This window comes from Coturnix japonica, chromosome 19 (assembly GCF_054131305.1).
Source record: "Coturnix japonica strain WE chromosome 19, WE-NBRP24, whole genome shotgun sequence".
NCBI lineage: Eukaryota > Metazoa > Chordata > Aves > Galliformes > Phasianidae > Coturnix > Coturnix japonica.
The window spans coordinates 5,227,225-5,246,993 of NC_140681.1; the positions used below are offsets into that span (position 1 = coordinate 5,227,225).

Genomic DNA, 19,769 nt, shown 5'->3' on the forward strand with positions numbered 1-19,769 from the left:
CATAGAAGTGCTCAGGCTGGAAAAGCCCTTAAAGATCTTTGAGTCCAACCACAACCTAACCGTACTACCCTAACTAACAATATTCTGTGTTCTCTCTCCGCAGTCCTGTTCCAGATTATATAAAATCAACTGTGGAAACTGCAATGAAAATTCACCAGATGGAGAATGATGGTGATATACTGGCATTTTTAACTGGCCAGGTATAGACAACAGTACTTTTTTGCTTTACAGTGTTGTGCTGTTGACTTTGTGAAGCTTTTTTGGACTCCTGCTTTCCTTTCTTTACTGCTGTTAAAGTGACGAACCTTTCAATGAGAGCAGAATTAGACTGGTTCCAAGGACTTCCAGAAAGTGTATTGATGCAATGGTCTGAATTTATCAGAGCTGATAAGGGATGATGGCTTTTCTCATTTAATACTGCGTGATCTTGGCCTTGTTAATATATGAACGGTGTGCTTTTTGGTGATAGTCACACCTACAAAGTTGTTCAGTTTGACAGTGAGTCACTGTTAATAATTAGTACAAATGGAATTTTATGTATATTAGTCTTAAAATCTGAAGTCTTTGAAAGGAAAAACAAATTGCTGTATGATTAGATTAAGAAAAAACAAACAACCTAACAACTATGTTTTACTTCAGTGTGCTTGTTAGCTTACTTTTGCAGCCTGGAAGAGTGAATTAGAGAGAGCTTACAATTCCACAGTGCTGAACAGACTACTTTGAAGGGCCTCACTAGCATTTTGCATGTTTCTATAAGAAATTCTTTATGCTTATTATCAATTTGACTTTGAAAGAGATAATTGAGTATCTGATGAGATTATATCTAAACCTTATTCTTTTTTTGTTGTTTTTTTGAGAGCCACAGTTGATCTCTGAGATTAAATGCAAAGTTGAGCAATAGGTGTTAATGCTGTTAGTGTGTCATTCCAGCTTGAGACCTACAGCACAGACAGAACAGATCAGCCCCTCATTTTGATCTCACAAGTTGAGAGATGCAGAGGAAAATGGGTCTTCCTTATTACTGAACTTTGTTCAGCACATCTCATTATTTTTCTCATATATATGTGATGGGACACTGCCTTGAACAACAGCCATAACTAATATAAATAGCAGCATTAATATAAATAGTAATTAACGTAAGACTATTGCAGAATTGAGGCAACTGGTCAGTTGGTCCTGTATTTCAAAAAAACTAAAATTATATTAGGATTATTTTGATGCAGGTCTTGCATAGGTGATATCTGTAGGAAATTTGTAAGTGAAAGCACTCTCATGCTCTTCTGTCTTGCTGTGCTTCTAGGAGGAAGTGGAGACTGTTGTTTCTATGCTTATAGAACAGGCTCGGGCCCTTTCTCGCTCTGGAATGAAAAAGCATCTCCGTGTTCTCCCCATGTATGCTGGGCTGCCTTCTCCTGATCAGATGAAAGTGTTCGAGAGAGTTTCTCGCAATGTCAGGAAGGTAAGGTTTTAATGTAATCTCTACTATCCAGAAGGCTGTCTGTGTTTTGCAGGTTAATGCAAGTAATGTTCACATTATGAGACTGTCAGCTCGCTCTTACAGAGCAAAACTTTTTGCATCTCCTAATAGTGCCTGTCATCCTTCACACTGTGAACCTAGACCATTTTCTTTGCCTTCCCTTTTGACCATTAATCAGTCCGAGATATGTTAGTTTTCCCTCTCCTTTCTACCTCAGCTTCTCAATCTTTAAGAGTCTTTTTACATACCACACGTATTTATCTTTGTCCATTTGCAGCTTTTGCTTCTGTCCAGATGTAGTTTGTTACATTCTGAAGTCTGCTTTCACCTGTTTTCATTTCTCTCTGTGGACAAGGTACCTATACTAAGTTGTTCTGTACCAAGAAAGGAAAAATTAAGTCTGGAGTGGGTGAAAGCTCTATTTGCATCTAAGAAAGAAGTTAGACCTTGCTTGACTTGAGTTTAAAAAAAAAAAAAAAAAGGCTTTGTTTTGACTTCTGGAAGCCTTGTTTAGATGTTTAACATCAAAGGGCTGTCATCTAATCAGTCGTGATTAGAGTTTTCTACTTGAGCAGAGCTTGTGTTGGGGCTGAGATAAACTGACAATTACATGGAGTGAGTTGTACTTCTTGTGCCTGCTGGAGTCTAATGGGTGATGCTGTTCATCTGATGCTGCAGACTGTTGAGTGATAAATAGCTCTTTTCTCTCCAGGATGATTAACTGCTAAGATTTACTGTTTCATTTTCATGTGAAACAAGGATTAAATCTCCCCCTGTCACTTCGCAGCAATTATTTTTAATATTGTAGAACATGTGTACAAGTGCAGGAATACTGAATGTGGACAATTAATCAGCTCTGATCCTCCCCTGCCTCCTGCCTTGTCCCAGTGTTACCAGTTCAGTATAACTGAGGAGCATAAATACAATATTTTAGTTCACTAATTATGAACATTTGATTTACAGTTAGATTACATTTCTTTGCAGACACACCAAGTTTTTCCACGTTTATTAAGAAGGAATAAACCTGAATAAGAAATAGATTGTGAAACTGTAAAAACTAGAGTTAGATCAAATTGAGAACTATTTCTGCTGCCTTTACTGTATCCTTTTGTACTACAGAGTGCGTTTACTGGAACTGTCATATCTGATATCTTCTAAGTATCTTGCATGTGAGCCCTGGTGCACTGATGCTAGTGACAGTACAATTGAGATTGAAAGGTTCACAGTGTCATCGTTGTGTCCATATCTGCAGGTGATAGTAGCCACCAACGTTGCTGAGACTTCTATCACAATTCATGGCATTGCATATGTAATCGATTGTGGTTTTGTGAAGCTTCGAGCCTATAATCCAAAAACAGCCATTGAATGCCTTGTGGTGGTACCGGTATCTAAAGCTTCAGCTAATCAGAGAGCAGGACGTGCAGGCCGGAACCGCTCTGGGAAATGCTACAGGCTTTATACAGGTCAGTAATTGGACGTATTGGGAAGGTGAGCTTGCTGACGTGACTTGCATTTTGTTTTACAGTGGCTTTAGCGTTAGCTTAAGGAGAACAAAACTGCATCTTCTTTTCAGCAAGAGATAGTTATTTCCCTTCATTACTACTCCGGCTTATTTAGAAATGCTTTGTTCAGACCTGCTAAGCACTGGAAATGGGATCCTGTTATGAAACAGACATACGAACATAGCAGGGAAACTTCAGTAATTGCAAACTTGCAGTGTTGATGTATCTTTCAGAGTGGCAGCTCTGCACAGAATTTTGCCTTTCAGTGATTTTGATTTCTAAAGATTTGCATCACTTAACAACAGCCACCTGTGCCACACTCTTCTGTGACTGAAGTGTCTGCTGGACTGCATGTCTAACGAAGGATTGCAGATGTCTGTCAGCTGATGGAGGAAAGCCTCCTGATGTGGTCTCCATAGCAATAGGTGCCAACTTCAAATGCTGCCTTGAAGAATTGAAGCTGGCAGTGTACAAAAATAACTGTTATAAATGAATCTGTCAGCTGCTCAGCAGTGTTCAAAATGCTGCAATCCAACTGCCTCTGTTCTCAGCTGTTGGATAGGAAAAGGCTTTACAGCTGAACACTGCAGTTGCTTATGTGCCTCAGGTTCCCTCTGATGTTACCAAGCTTTGAGACTTAGAGAGATTAAGCATATATTTTCAAAAAGTGTATGTGCTTGCCAGCAGTTACCATGTTAAAGACAGACGTGGTTTGTTCCATAAACTTGTGTGTCCAGTGAATGAATGTTGAAATGTGGGTCAAATACAGAATCACAAGTGTAGATAAATATAGAATTTTCACCTTAAAGTAACTGAGAATTCAATAATTAAAATAATGTCATTTTGAGAAAGAGTTCTTTTAACACTTATTAAGTGTTCATAGTCAATAGTTTTAAGTTGAACTGGGTAGTTTTATCATGGTGACTTGCACACAGGAAGAGCTGAAACCCAATCCCAAATATCTTTGCTATTTCCTGTGACAGAGGAAGACTTTGAGAAGTTGCCCAAGTCCACAGTTCCTGAGATGCAGCGCAGTAACCTTGCACCTGTCATCTTGCAGCTGAAGGCTCTGGGAATTGACAATGTGCTCAGGTTCCCCTTCCTTTCGGTGAGTCTTATACTGTGAATTCTGTCATCTTCCTTTAATGCCAACAGTGATCACTAGGTGACTTGTTGGTAACCCATTGAACCAGAAACTGTTGCCTTGCTGATTTGGGAATTCAACCTCACTGACCACTATCAGGTGGCAAAGTATCTTTTTATGCATCAACTACTGCAAGTAATATGTGACAACTTAGAAACAACAGCTGTTGTATCTTAGAATTTGCTGTTATGAGTGTGGAGAAGCTGAGAGCAGTTTGGAAAGGAAAAGTCTTTGGGATTCTGTGAAACTATAGTTAATTGATTTGCACTGAATTTGTGAGGGGGGGGGGGGGATATACAGAGCTAAAGCTGTTCTTGTCCATCTTATTTAAAAAAAACCAACAATACCATTTATTGGATTTCTCTAAAGTTTCTAGCTACTCTTATGTAAAGAGTAGAAGAGAAAGCTGAGAAGTAATTGATTTCATCATTGCTTTTGGATAAAGAGAACTTGCTTTTTATAGCTTGGCCTGATTCTGTATACTGATAGGATCTTGTGTCATAGTGATGATCCTGAACCTGTTGAGATGGCTCTGACTTGCAGCACTGGTGGTCAATAGAAGATTGACAGGAAGAGTCTGAGAACTCTTTTAATTTTGTATGTATAGAAAGATAATTAGAATGATTTTGTGGAAGAACTTCTGTGAAAAATATTACATTTTCTGGTGAGAACTTAAAACGATCCATGTTTTTGTTTTCCACAGCCGCCTCCTGCACAGTCAATGGTACAAGCTTTAGAATTACTGTATGCTTTAGGAGGTGAGAATATTATACTTTGCTTTAACTACATTTTTCTTATGGGAGTTGTGGGGAAAAAAGTTGTTTATTTGGATTTGGTGATTGGATGGGCGTTAATCATGAGTCAGACTTACTTTTCAGAACAGAAATGGCAGCATGGGTCAGCTCAAGCTTTTTTTTTTTTTTTTTTTTTTTTTTTTAATGTACTTTTAGCTTTCTCAGAACTTACTTTATTTTGTTCAGTGGTTATTTCACACAGGTAAGCAAGGAAAGGCAGCAGTGACCTTCTGGGAGGAACTACTGCATAGAGTATAAACTACAATTAATCTGTTTTGATCATGCAAAAGCAGATTTTATAGCTATCTTCTCTGCATTGCCTTGTGCTTTCATGCGGGAACCAAGTATTTGCCATTGATAGGAATGGAGCTCTGAGCTGATGATAGTGTTGACCTGATTTGCTCAGGCAGATCTTGTGTTCTCCAGTTCTTACAGAGTGTTATGAAGCTATGGAAGGAGGTAGGTCACCAATGAGACCAGTACATGAGTATGACACTAAATTCACATATATGCATTTATGTTGTTGGATATTCAATCTTTCATTTTGTGTTACCATACCAGTGATGGAAACTTCAAGTATAAACAGGTATAAAGAAGAAAACAAGTTGGAAGTAAAGGTGTGACACCCGTATTATTAAAATCAGTCTGACCACAAAAGAGAATTTATCATATTCAATATAATTGCTACTTTATTTCTTCCTTGGTTGGACTTCAAGAAGCATAGAAAGCATTTGCAGTTTTTCTGTTAACGTTGTTACATTCATTATCTGATCTTGACTCTGTCTGTGCATTGTAAGTACAATCTGATACTTGAGATCAAGAGCAAAAAGCCTGGAGACTGGATTCAAAATCTAACTAAGTGTGCTTCCCAATAGCTCAGCACAACAGGTGTGAAGCATTAGTTTCTGGACCCTTCATTGATATGATTTTGAAGGCTTTAGACTAAAAGGGGAGATTTAGGTTAGTTGTGAGGAGGAGATTCTTTCACTCAGGAGGCGGTGAGGTCCTGGCACTGCTGCCCAGAGCTGTGGGTGCCCATCCCTGGAGGTACCCGAGGTCATGGCTGGGCCCTGAGCAGCCTGAGCTGGGGGGGCAGCCAGCACGCAGCAGGGATGGGGCTGGGGGAGCTGTAAAGTTCTTCCAACTCAGTAGTTCTATGATTCACAGAATCTCAGAATTGTAGGGGTTGGAAGGGACCTCTAGAGATCGAGTCCAACCCCCCCATTCTGTGATAATGTAAACAAGAGGAAAAGCAAAGAACAATTTGTGTAAATTCTGGAAGCTTCCAGTGGTCTGTGGCCATTTTCTACATCACTTATGAATGCTGTGTTGTAATTTGTGGCAGGTGGTGTGATTCTTACTCTCATGGACCTGTAGCTTGTTGGCTGGGAGTTTCTTCTGTGCTGGTTCAGTTTCATCTAGCAAAGGAGGGTTCCACCTGAGGCATTAGGTTCTTGGCAGCCATTTCGGCCTGGAACAAGTGCCTTCTTGCTGGTTCTGAGGCATGTTGCAAGGATGAATTTGCAGCCAAAGCCACCTTAGGGAGATGGAGAGGAAAGATCAGTAAACTCACAGATCATCTGTCTGCTGTTTTGGCAAAAGCATTAAACTCGCAGTAGTTTCACTGGAAAGTATGGAGCTGTTAGTCTGTTGGCTGTCCAGCTTTTGTAGCAAAACAGACAAGCTCTGATACTGGTGTTTGAGGTAGAAAGAAATGCATGTGTGCCTGTGACACAGGTTAGCTCTGAGACTTTTGCTGAAGTTTCAGGTTTTTGCTGGTTTCATGAAGATTTCTATAAGTTACAGAGATAAAGCTGCCCAGGAATTGGCAAGTGCAGTAAGGGTTGTATTTCTCTTATGCAAGTATGAACCTGTATTTCAACACTTGCATTGTAATATCATGTAAACGTGCAGCTTAGGGTCAGTACCCTACGGAGCAACTTGTGCAGGCTGAGATAGTTCTGTTGAATAAACACATCACTGTTCTCAGACTGATTATTTTTGCAGTGATGTGAACAGATTACATTGGGAGCACCTTTTTTCGGCCTTCTCCTTTGATGCCCATTTGAAAGTCAGTGTTGTCAGCTGGAGTTTATTATTTTTAAGCATAATTTAAAGGAATGTGGATAAGCAGGCAAGAAGTGATTTTATTTATAGCTTTACTTCAGAGCCAGTATTTTGTTGAAGATTTGTTTTTATGTTGCTGTCCAGCCAGGTTTAAAACTGGATGTTTTCCTTCCTTTTACTAGTGATTGTACTTGAAGCTTCTTATTGACAAGGTACTTGAAGCATGCTCAGTAGTAATCTTTTCAATATCTTTATCCAAGCAGAGCTCTGATTTCCTCCATAGCTGAATACAGCAGTTGCTTCTAAGATTGTTGCATTAAATCTGTTCCAAACTTGTGTCCATTGTAGCCCTTCCCTGTAAATCCAGGCGTACTGCTATTAAGATATCTGCACACCAGCTGTGTATGTCCATACATAATTGCACTGACACTTAAGGAATTCCGCAGAAATCAATAGGCTATGGCTTAATATACCTGTAGAAAGCTGAAAGGATGATGATTTCTCTTCCTCCCTACTTTGGAACCCAGTTACATTTCTCTAAATTAGGTGCTCCTTGTTCTAAGATACCACTTGACCAAGGCTTAAGTGCTAACTAATGATACCTTACTTCATCACTACACATAAGATGCATTTTGTACCTGTCTCCAAGGAAAATATTATTACAGTAGGTGCAGTATCTTGTGTTAGTGTAGGGGTGTGGTGTGCGACTTAGTGCACTGTCATAAAAAGTTCAATAAAAGTCTTATCAAGTAATAGAGGAAAGTAAATGTTTGACAGAGATAGCTGTGGCTTTGGGTGTGCTGACACGGCTTGTTGGAGCTGTCCTCCTTTGACTTGATTTGTGGTTTGGGTTTACTCTGTGTGGCTTTTTGCCACCACCTGGTCTGACAAATAGCATGTTTATGTATGGTTCCTCAGTCTGCTCTGGTGTGGTTATTTATGCAGTCTACAGTGCTCCAGTGTCCTGATGCTTTGCTCCCATCACTTTGTCCTTGTGTGGCTTCTCTCATGCTCTGGAAACCAAGCTGCCATGCCTTCAAACCTGTACCACTCCAGCTCCTGTAAAAAGGCTATAGCTGGAATATGGCTGTTAGCTCAGTTACTGATACACAAAGCAGGATATGCTGCAGAGAATCATTTGTGCTTCTCTGGTTTAGATGCTGTGAAATTATTTCTCTGTGATCCAAACAGATGTAACTTGGAATGTTCCTGGGTGTATTTGCTGTATTTTTAGCTCACAGTTTTACCTGGATCCTCAATACATTTATTGGTGTGCTGTAGGTTTGGATATGCACTGCCGTTTAACTGAGCCTCTGGGAATGAGAATAGCAGAGTTTCCTCTGAATCCAATGTTTGCAAAGATGCTTCTGGAATCAGGTAGGTGGGGAAAAAACAGAGTTCTATTCATAGCCTTGTGCTGAGTAGTGGACATTGCCTCTAGTAATAGTAGCGTGCTATTAGATATAGGCTAAATTTGAAGCATGCAGTCTGTTCCGTCTTGGTATAGTGTTTAGAAAGAAGAGCCATTAAACTCATGGGCCTCTCTAACAGTAACCAACATTTAACACATAAAAAAATTAGTATATTCTTTCAATTGTCCATGAGAACATTCACAGTAGATACTTTGTGTTGTTATGCTATAAACATATATCTTTTTTGAATTCATTGTGCTCTATTCTGTGTGTGCGGTAAGATGAATGGGAGAGCATTTCCTTTACTGAATTTCTCCACTTATTTGTCAGGAAATTTTGGCTGCTCCCAGGAGATTTTAACAATTGCTGCAATGATGCAGATTCAAAACATCTTCTTGATCCCTCCAAATCAAAAATTGCAAGCTGTAAGTTCAGTCATACTTTGGTTATTTCTTTTGGTGCGTTCTGTATTTCTAGTTTTCCACCAAGTATTTTATTAATGCATGCAAATTCATATGGAAATGCAACAAAGCTTTGAACTGTACCTAATGGTTCTAGGTAAAAGGGGAAACTGAGTGACAGTGGGGTCCATGTGTCCTTTGCTACTATAAACAGACTCCTTTTCAGGACCAGAAATGTGAAGGCTTATAAAGCTATATTGGCCAGCATAAGAGGTTGTTCAAGAAGGAGGAGGGTAATAAAAACAAGCTGAGCAACTAAGCAAACTTCCACAAGTCCTTCCTTTTCAGAGAACAAAAAGGAAAGTATTAGGTGATAGGTATCTGGAGCCTAATTTTAATGCGTTTCTCTTAGATTTTTGGGATTTATTTTCAGTTCATTTTTCTAATTTAAGTCTGAGAACACCAACTCAATATATATGAGTGGTAGAATATAGATGTTGTGTTGAAGATCTATTCTTTATGGTAAGAATTCTGATAGTCACCAGGAAATACAGAGACAATAGGAACTGAGGTCATTAAACATGACTGCTTTTAAAACATGTTTATATTCCTCCAGGCCAGGCAACACAGAAAGTTTGCTGTGGAGGAAGGTGATCATCTCACTATGCTTAATGTTTATGAAGCCTTTGTCAAAGTAAGTCAATGCAAGTGTATGTGGATTTGCAGGAATGTGAAGTATCTCCTGTTCTGAAGTTCTGGAGATAGAATCCTCTAAGCTGAGGACTTGCCAAGTCTATTATGTGATAGTTCAGCATTAAAAGATACTCTGGTCTTATTTTGCCACAGATCTTCTGTAGTTCCTTCAATCACAGAACAGTAAGATTTCTGTAGTTTAGATATGGCCCAGGATTCTTACTGGTACATAATGATATTTTCAGAGAGATGGGGTTTTTTGAAAGGGTCTTGTAAAAACAAGTGTTCAAATTCTGAGTAAAATTTGTGTTCCTACATCCCTTTTATAGAGATATTTGTGTTCTATTGATGATAAACTACATCCAGCTCTAGCTGTCTTCCCTTAAAACACTGCCTCATTAGTTTGCTGATAGGGAGCGCTTCTATAACAATATCTTTTTAAAAGTCTTGAGTTGAACCAATATAACTACTCTAGTATTTAAAAAGGAAACTTTCTTCTTATCCAGTTTGGCACTAAATGAAACTTTTGCCCTTCTGACTTTGAGTCTGCACATGTCTCTTAAAGCAGCTGAATGCAGAGATTCTTGGACTAAGTGCTGGCTTCTGGAGAAGGAGACCAATGAAATCAGGATAAAGAAAATGTCATTTATATTTTGAGATTAAAAACAGACTGTTTTTTTTTTATATGATGCATTTGTGTATGGAAATAGAATGATGGATGCTTTTGTCTTTTACCACATAAAAAAAGAAATGAAGAATAGTAAATGTCCCTTTGAGATTTACGCTGCCATTTAGGGGTTGCTTGAAACATGCTCTGTGATTACTGTTGCTACCTACTTTTGTTAGCTGCTGTGTAAGATGATGGTTTTAAGCAAAAAGGACAATAAATGACATTGTAGAAGACAAAACAAAACATAATGATCAATCTCTTTTGGATCATAGTCTTTGTTTTACTGGTGGCTTTTCATGGTAATTTCTTTCTCCTTACTCTACAGCACAGCAAAAGTTCTCAGTGGTGTCAGGAACACTTTCTGAACTACAAAGGACTTGTTAGAGCTTCTGTTGTAAGAGAGCAGCTCAAAAAGCTTCTTGTACGCTTTAAAGTGCCAAAGAAGTCCAGTGAAGGTGAGAGTTTGCTTCTTTCTTCCTTCATTTTCTTTTAAATCTGTTATCCAGTATGTTTTGAGGGTAGCTTCTAAATTGCCATTGTTCTTTTTGCCATTCTTGTATTTTTTTTTTTCATGGCCTAAAAATAACATTAATAAAAGCCATACATGTTTTTTTCCTAAAAATGACAGTGAATGAGCAAATTGGTGTATTTTTACAATAAGCACTTAGGCCAACCTTCATTAGTTACATTTTCTAGCAAGAGATTATCACCATTAACCTTGGATTTAAAGGATTTAAAGGACAAGTTTACAAAGAAGTTATAAGAAGGTCACCCCATTTCTTCTTCTGGCTTTAGAAAACTGTCCTTTTGTGCTGTATTCATGATGATGCATAGACATTGAGATCTGATTGCTAGCTGTGTTGTGTGGATATGAATGCCATGACTGGTTTTCAGCACTCATTTCTAATTGCTGTGAACGATCTGACTTTAATACTTAGCTGTCACACAGGGCTGCTCCTAAGGACTTTGTATCTGTCTTTTTGGAGACATCAGTGGCAGCTACCGTTTTTTACAAGGGTTTGCAGGGCTCATCTGCCTTCCAGCTTTAATTGCTATCAAAGCTTGATGCAGCATTAGAAGTTGTCTGAGATGATTCAGTGATGCTTAAGGGATTTTTATCTTTCCATTGACTGATTTTACAGAAAAATTCTTTTCTTCAGGTGATCCAGATCCTGTTCTAAGATGCATCGTTTCTGGATTCTTTGCTAACGCAGCTAAATTCCACTCTACTGGAGCTTACAGGTAATATATGCAGTTTCATTACAACTGTTGCTTAGTTGAAAAGCTTGTTTGATTGGGTAAATCTAAACACAATCAGCAGACAAGTGTGCTTCTGGACACTTGCAGTAAGAAACACGTGGTGATTGATTTACTACATCTATGGAGGTTTGTGTGTTCAAACTGCATTGATGTCTCTTTGTCAAATATAAATATTGAGTTATTGATAATGGGTAATCTGTTACTAACAGTAATTAACTTGTATAAATGCAAGCAAGCGCCATGTATTTGTTATATGACTTCCAGTGCACTGAATAAAAATCTGAAACATTGCTTCTTCATTTAGTGTAGATCATTACATTATCAGTTGTTTCTTTGGCCAGGATTTAGGCCTGGTTCCAACCAACAGCTTCTTCATTAAATGGAAATCTTATTAATTTGCTTCATTTCTTTCACTGTTGCTTCTTATTAACGTTCTTACTGGGGATGAAATTAATCAAATTTAAGTAATAAATCTTCCTTTTAAGGACTATCCGTGATGACCATGAACTTCATATCCACCCTACTTCAGTACTATATGCAGAGAAACCTCCACGCTGGTAAGTTAAAGCAAATTGTGTTTGCTTTGTGATCTTTATAAGGCATTCCTGGTATCCAGACATTTTTATGATTGTCTTTATCAGTGGAGGAATAAACGTAGAAAGTCATGATTTCCAAAGAGAGAATTCAGATGGTATTTCCTTTGCAACTCTGTAGGTGATATCCAAGTAAATCAAAGAAAGAGGGTGATGTCTAACTATCAGAAAGATTGTAGAGGTTGTAGAGCAAATTGACTCTTTTTAATAGGTTCTGTGTCTTGTGTTATTGCTTGGTCTGTGAGCAGTCTCTATACCTAGATAGAGCTAGGATTGTTTTTATTAGGCCTAATAAATAAATGCACTGCGCTGCAATGCTTGTACATGGCTTCCTAGATGAGGGCAAATGCATACAGTTTGTGATTCAAAATGTTTGAAAACCACCTGTTTGGTGTTGATGGCAGCACTGTTGCTTGGAGCTGCCTTCCAAGGCCACACAGGATTGCCACAGCCAGCTTAAACCCTGTGCTCTCATGGAATCCTTTAGGATTCCTACAGGTTACCATACCTGCCAACCTTAATTCCAGTTGCTTAGGAGCACCTTCTGTATGGAAGGCTTCAGTTCTCCATCTGTTTCAGATGTGTGTAAAACGTGTTCTTATTCTTCTTTCTTTTTCTTAGCTTTCTCTTTAGTTGTATTGTTCCATTTGGCAGAGAAGAAGAGTTTGTATTCCTCTGCTTTAAGAGCAAAATACCAATTAATGAGAAACCACGAAACTTGTGGCAGCTTTACTGTGCGTAGGAGGCTGATAGTGACTTGTGGCTTTGGTGACTAATTGTTCAGAGTGTGGGTTTGCATTCCCTTGGTAGAAATGATTTTGATTTTCCCTGCATTAGGGTATCCTCAGAAACAGGTTGTCCTCTCTGTTCATGTGGTCGTGGATGTTTGAGTCCATATAGCTGGCTGTTTCTAAACCTCTTCCAGGGTATGTCCTGGCAGCAACTAAAGCTGATTTCTTGCTCTAATCATTATCCATTCTGTCTTCATGAGGGATGTTCGTGCTGTGACTTGGGTCCAGCCTATTGTGGTCCCAGGCTTTTGGTGTCTTTAGCATCCTTCCCCCTGACAGCACAGAATAACTAACATTCTCTTCCAAAGTATTTGCTATGAATCCCCTTGGTCCCATTATCTCTTCTAATACCTTGCATTGGTCTGTCCTAGTAGCACGTGAATTTGTTTTTATGGTGGTCTAAAGATTGTCTAACTTAGAGTACTCTGAACAACCCAGGAAAAAAAAGAGATAAGAGATTACTGCACAATCTACAGACTTCCTTATCCTGCTTTGAGTATTATATGTCAGCTTGTATGTGTTTCTTAATATGGTGTTAATCACCTCTGTCCCTTGTTTCCTTATAGCACAAACATGTTTTTCTTCTGTTTCTCCTAGGGTCGTGTACAATGAAGTCATACAGACTGCCAAGTACTACATGAGAGATGTGACTGCCATTGAATCTTCATGGCTCGTGGAACTGGCACCTCATTTTTACCAGCAAGGAACGGTACGGAATCGGCATAAAGCCCAAACGGTACCACTGCTGTATTAACAGCTTTGTATCTGAATTTTTCAGTGATTTTTTTTTTAATCTTTTTAGCTTTGTCAATGTTTTCATCCATTTAATAGTAAAAAAAAAAAAAAAGTTTTTTTTTTTTTCCCATTTTAAGTGTTTTAGTGTAAAGAAAGAAAATAGTAAATTGATGCATGAAAGCTTTTTGCCCTATTATCCAACCAGCAGACATGATTGAGAAGTTATAGAACAACATATTCCTCCAAAAGATGAAATCTTAACCTATTCTATGCTTAAATATAGGTGTTTGGGGTTTCTTCTGAGACCATCAGTGTGACTGACAGTGGTCATACTTTGCACAATCATTCACAAGTCTTTCTACCCTTTGTAAATGTTTGTGCTCCTTGTTTTTGATTATCTACTACAAAAAGTCACCTCTGATCTGTTAAAAACATGGAAGGGACAGCTGTTTGTACAACCTTTATTGCAAGCTTTGCTGTGTAGTATACGTACTTAGAGGAAGAAGAAAGAGAAGTCGATAAATACCTCAAGGGAGGATGCAAAGAAGGCTGTCAGGCTCTTTTCAGTTGTGCCCAGTGCCAGGATGAGAGGCAGTGGGCACAAAGTGGATCACGACAAGTTCTATCCAAACATCAGGAAGCATTGCTTTGCTGGGCTTTTTGGAAAAAAGAAAAGCACTGAACAGCATGGAGCATCTTAGAATGTATCTATGTGGCTACAGTATATAGGGACATTGGTGTTCATGTAATTGACATGGGAGGAATTTTTTTGTTTAATAGATGTTGAGCTTTGATAATTCATCTCAGTTGTGTAGACATTTGCCAGCTATAAATACATTTACGAAGCAGTTGAATACATTCTGCCTTTTACTCTATAATGCATATGACAAAGGTAGTAATGACTGTGCAGGATACACCCTTGAGCCTTTAGCTGCAGTCAGATATGTTCTGCAGGTGTGGTAAATGTTGAGGCAGCGTTCCTGTTGTATTGAATCTGCTACTGGAACAGTTCATCCTTTTGACTCACGTATTTACATGTTGTAATATCCCATAAATAACACATCTTATTACCATATAACCTCTCCATGGGCTACAGCGTGGTCTGAGGTTTTCCTTTAAATAGGTGGTGCTGGGACATGTGATTCAGTGACTCGTTTAAGCAACATGGAATTGCTTTTTGGAAGAGGAGAGTTGTCTTGAAATGCTACGACTGTTGTAGATATTCTGTAAAATCACATCAGAACCTGATTCTTCTGCTTGCAGCCTTTTTGATCCAATAAGGTTGTACTTAGCTTGCAGCGTGGCAGAAGTGTTACTTTCATCCTAAAGCTGATGAAAGTTATTGGAGGTAGAGCTAGTTTTGAGGGAAAACACCTCTTTTGGTTTAGTCAGTTATCCTCATCAGCCAGGGCTTCCTCATATACCTCATAGGTGTATAGATAGAAGTCCTTGAAAATCGGACTTAAAACTTTGCTAATGTATCCCTGAAATGGGATCATTTGAATTCCCATATCAGGTTTAAAAAAGCCCAATTGAACCTGAATGGGATTCTCTGTCAAGACTTGTTCCTACAATTTGATTATGTTTTCAGACTATTCTGTCTCATTTCAACTTCAGCAGTGGTTTAAGAAGGTGATTTTCATGTTTTTGTTCCACGATTGTGTGCCTTTATTTTTCAGAGCATACGGATTCCAAGGTCCAGTGAAACTGTAGCCTTAGTGTTAATGTGTTAGTTAAAATCTTGTTCTTTATGCCTCTGTTCCTGGTGTCTGTGTTGATGCATTGTTGGGAATGCATGTACCCTTCAGTGCACTTATACACACTGACAAGCTGCTTCAAGTGCTGAGTTGTTGATGTGCTTGGAGTTAATACAGAAGTACCTGAAGATATTTTACACCAAGCCGAGGTGTTACTTTTGGATGCGTGGAGGTTGTTTGATTTCATGGATTTATTTTAGCTGTATCAGGGATAAGCAAGGGCTTGGGAAGGGTGGTCTGACATCTTTGCATTTGTTTTAATTTAGATTTAATGAGTAGAAGTGTTCCAGTTGAACTTATGTAATTGTGGTGCATATGCTGAGTGTTTTTTTTTCTCTCTTCTTGCAGCATCTCTCCTTGAAAGCAAAAAGGGCTAAAGTAGATGACCACTGATTTGATGTGACTTAAGTCTTGTGATGGCAGATGCAGAATCTACCAGTGATTTGAAGCTGGCCACAGCCCATCCAGCAGTCAGTTCATTACCAACTTGATCTTACATCAACTTAAATGTTAAATGCCTGCCAGGATCTGTAGGGATTTGTGCATGACCAGAACACTATAGACCTATGTAGAGCTTGCGTTGTGGACATTTTATTCCTTGCCTAATTGACCACTGTTGTTAATCTAGGCATGTTGCTCCTTTTAAATAGATAGACAAAAAATAATTATTTAAAAAAAAAAAAAAAGAGGACATGTAGGATCATAAAAAAGGAAGAAAAAAGACCTTCAAGAAGGAAAATGAATTTCCTGGAGTTGATATGTCTGCCTTATGAGAGTGGGGAATGGGGTACCCTGCCTCCTGTTACCTAGAGCACTGTGACTACTGCCGGCCAAACTGAGACTGACTCCTGACAGCAGGTAGCTCAGGGCAATGAACTGGCCCTTGGAATGCAAGGGACTGCCATGGAAACATTGATTTCACGTTAGACCATACCAAACTGGTGCAGCTTGTGCTCCCAAGCAGTAAAAGTCTCTTGCTCCCTGTCCTTCAGTAAGTAACACACTATGTATAACGTCTCAATTCTGTACAAGCATATTTGAGAGTCCTTATCTGGGGAAGGGGAGGGAGAGTGGCTCAACCTTTTCATAAAGGATTAACTTCTTTCCTCAATCAAGGGACCACACACATCTTTACAGTTACTCAAATTCACTGATGAGTTTTCACTCTTTTCTCTGCTCTCCCTAGTGAAGAAAAACTGTTAATCTCTCACTGCTTGGAAACCAGAGATCACTGGTTTTGCCTCTTGTTCAGCAGAGATGAAAATATTCTTATTTGGAAACTACAGAACTTCAGTCCTGTATATTTTTGCTAATTAAGAATTTGTCCTTTGCTGCTTGGGGCTGCACATGTTACTGTAAGAGAAGAATGCTCTGAATGTTTGCTGCTTAAACCAGGATTCCATGGCTGCTTTTCAGTAAAGACCTGTATTTTAGTGTGTTTTAACAAGGTATGATGTATACATGTATTTATTTTTTTCTATCAATATTTATTTTATGAACATGTCTAAAAACTTTATTTTTGTAAAGCAGTTGATTTGATGAATGCTTTTGACATGTTAACCATAATCTTCTTTTTTTAATTGAGGAAAAAAAGAGAATGAAATGTATAAATAGACAAAAATCCCTATGTAAAGTAAATGCCTCCTTTATCACAGGACTGCCTTGGAAACTTGTTTGGATGATTCTTTATGTTCTCCTGTCTGACCAGTGCAGAAAGAGCATGTTCCATCATGTGCAGTGTCTTTATGATGGCCAGCACAGAAAGGTGCACTGGTCCCAGTGGATGGCACCAGCAGCGTTACAAACCGTATCACCTTCTTTGTCATTATCACTGTGAGCCTCACCTTTGTATTAACTCTCTTTTAGAATGGAAGCTCTTTGGGGCAGGGATTGTCTCCTAACCAGAGCTGAGAGTACTGCTGGCACTTACTAAAGAGTTTCAATTCACAGTTTTTTTTTTGTCGTTCTTCTTTTCTCTTAAAGGATCAGAGAAAGAACTGAATAAGAAGACTTTTAAAACGTCTGTGTCCCTCCGTCCTCTGGAAATATTAAGAAAAATAAAGGCATTGAATCAAGGAAGCTTGGGAGTGCCTCACTTCAGCGAGACTAGAGGTGATTCCCTAGGATAGTGGTGCTGGTCTGAATGGTGATGGGCACGTGGTGGGTGTGCACATGGTGGATGGCCGCTGTCACTTCATTCTTTGGGGAACTTGGGCTGATTCTGGCTGATTGTCTTCTCCAGGTGTATTTCTGCCTGGCTGTGAAGCTGCACATCATTTTGCCAAGCTGAACAGCCAGGGATGTAAAAGCTCCATGCCAAGCTGTGAGCAGTTGTACTGGTGTAAGAATAGGCACAGTAGGTCTTTTGTAAACAAAAGCAGAAGTGGAGACTTGCATTCCCAGTGTGGGGTATTGCCAGAGGTGCACACACAAGTAGAATGCTTATGTGTGAGATGCAGGCTAAGGTAGGTGCTTTTAGTGACTGCATAGGGTATCTTTAGAGAGAAAGCATTGCTATCTTCAGAAATGTGCACTCTTTGAAGGTGCTTGAGGGCAGAGACCCAAAACTTGAAAGGACCAAAAATCTCTTTACTTTGTACAGCTGTGACCTGCAGCTCTGCTAGACCTGTATGTAGCTCTGTAAGTAACTTTGATGGAGCAGATGGATACCTGCCTTGTTGGCTCTGCTGGAGAAACAGTTGGTGTGTTATTGCGGGGGAGGTTGGTGGCGTTTGAAGATGAATGAAAAGAAGTTTATGAAACAGTTTAAAGATGTAAAATCTGGCCTTTGGGGATTGATGTTAAAATGCTGCCGTCTGGAATTAAAACGCTGTTTGAATAAAGCTGTGCTGCTGCTGAAGAGGAGGAAAGTATTTCTAAAATCTGAGCCTACAATCCATTAGCCTCAAATTATTGTGGCAAAAAAAAAGCTGTGCTCCAGAAATCCATCAGGAAGTGCACTCAGTGTTTCTGACTTTGGGATTGTCGGTAGTAGAAAGAGTTATTGCTCAGTATGAATAGAAATTTGACAAAGTCAATGTTATTTGGAATGTGTTTCTTATAGATCAAAAAGGATTCTGTTAAATGGATAGGAAAACAGTCACAACTGTTTAATCTGAAGAAAGACCAGTTCTTAAGCAACTACATCAAATGTTTAGGGATATGCACTTCTCAGTGCTTTATGATAAAAACATCTGTGTAGTAGAATACTAGTATTAGCATGTACCATGGAATAATTGTCTGTTATTGTTACATGCACAGAGCAGTGTTATCTAAGCTTCAAGATATGAAACTTATTTTTTAAGATTGATTAATTCTGTGTGTGTTGCAATAAGCAGACTGCAGATAAGCATGGGAAAACGGTGCTAAATCAGCCTATGTGTGTGTCTTTAGACTGAAAAGGGAGCTTATCAGAGCCAGAGATCCATGTGACTCAGTCTAGGTCTGGTGATTTTCTAGCTTATGGGCAAGTTAATGGCTTCCTATTCCAGCAAATGGAGAAACAGGGCAGGTATGTAAACCTGGTGGAGGCCGTTGGGCCCCATGCATGCAGATGTTCTGTATTTCTTCGCACAAATAGGCTGGGTTTCATGGAAGGATTCCAATTATGGCTCCCTCTGCTGCTGTGCAGCCATTCAGGCTTCCTCTCCATGGTTGTGCTGTGCACACACGTGCATGCTTACAGCACTCCAGCTCCCTGGGCCTTTGTGAGGCAATGAAAGTGCCACCCATGTGTGAGGCCTCAGGCATGACTTGTTTGCTTTGCTGCACCTGTGTTGCTTGGGTTGAAGTACTTGGTGTGATGCAATGAAGGTGGGAAGCATTGAGAAAGCTCCTGCTATCAGCAGGCTGCTGTGAACATCTTGGTGCTTGCACAGTGCCAAACAGGCAATATGGGACTCCTATATGGGGCAACATGGAGGCAAATGTGTAATGAAAAAGGGCAAGTGAATGAAAACTAATGATTATGAGGAGCAGCTTCACTAAGAAACTTCTTGTCTGAACAGCCAGTATGGTTCTGTGGTTTTGGATGCACTTTTTACATCTCTGAAGATTAAATCCCTCCATCACTGTAGTGTAAACTTGCATTAGTTATTTACAGCTACATGCATGAAAGGGCTCTGGGGGTGAGTCAGGGATCTGCGAGGTCTGACTTGTGCATGTCTGGCTCCTGCAGTGGACACCGCAGCCTTGTGTAGGTGTCTAATCCTCAGTTCAATCCTTCTGGAGTTTCTAGAGCCTTTCCAGTGAGGTGAAAGAGACATCCATGTGCCAGCTCCAAAATTGGAAATCCAGGCGCCAGTGGCATGCTGATGTCCAACATAGATATAGTTGTGCACACAGGTTATAAAGTCCTTCTGCGGCAGATAAACGTGGTCATACCATGTCACTGACCTTTGTTAGTGCATGTACAGAGGTCCGTAAGGACATGGGAGCCTTGCTGGATTTAGCTTGTGGTACCACACTGCTGGA

At 39.4% G+C, this 19,769-nt stretch overlaps 1 protein-coding gene across 10 annotated transcripts in view; it reads left to right on the forward strand.

Moving 5' to 3' along the window:
* DHX35 (DEAH-box helicase 35) overlaps positions 1 to 17,375 on the forward strand; it is a 25,444-nt gene extending 8,069 nt beyond the window's left edge. For 3 of the 10 annotated variants that reach the window (XM_085520207.1, XM_015881398.3, XM_085520209.1), the window contains 13 exons: positions 104 to 200; positions 1,301 to 1,459; positions 2,730 to 2,940; positions 3,963 to 4,087; positions 4,827 to 4,881; positions 8,266 to 8,361; positions 8,727 to 8,821; positions 9,414 to 9,491; positions 10,486 to 10,615; positions 11,321 to 11,402; positions 11,906 to 11,977; positions 13,402 to 13,540; positions 15,645 to 17,375. In XM_085520207.1, the coding sequence (XP_085376333.1) occupies positions 104 to 200; positions 1,301 to 1,459; positions 2,730 to 2,940; positions 3,963 to 4,087; positions 4,827 to 4,881; positions 8,266 to 8,361; positions 8,727 to 8,821; positions 9,414 to 9,491; positions 10,486 to 10,615; positions 11,321 to 11,402; positions 11,906 to 11,977; positions 13,402 to 13,540; positions 15,645 to 15,689 (1,384 nt within the window). In that variant the 3' untranslated portion in view covers positions 15,690 to 17,375. Of the gene's footprint in view, positions 1 to 103; positions 201 to 1,300; positions 1,460 to 2,729; positions 2,941 to 3,962; positions 4,088 to 4,826; positions 4,882 to 6,262; positions 7,026 to 8,265; positions 8,362 to 8,726; positions 8,822 to 9,413; positions 9,492 to 10,485; positions 10,616 to 11,320; positions 11,403 to 11,905; positions 11,978 to 13,401; positions 13,541 to 15,644 lie in introns of those variants that run through there. The other 7 variants (XM_015881399.3, XM_085520210.1, XR_014935928.1 and 4 more) reach the window with 6 other exon arrangements.
* Positions 17,376 to 19,769: the final 2,394 nt, after the last annotated feature.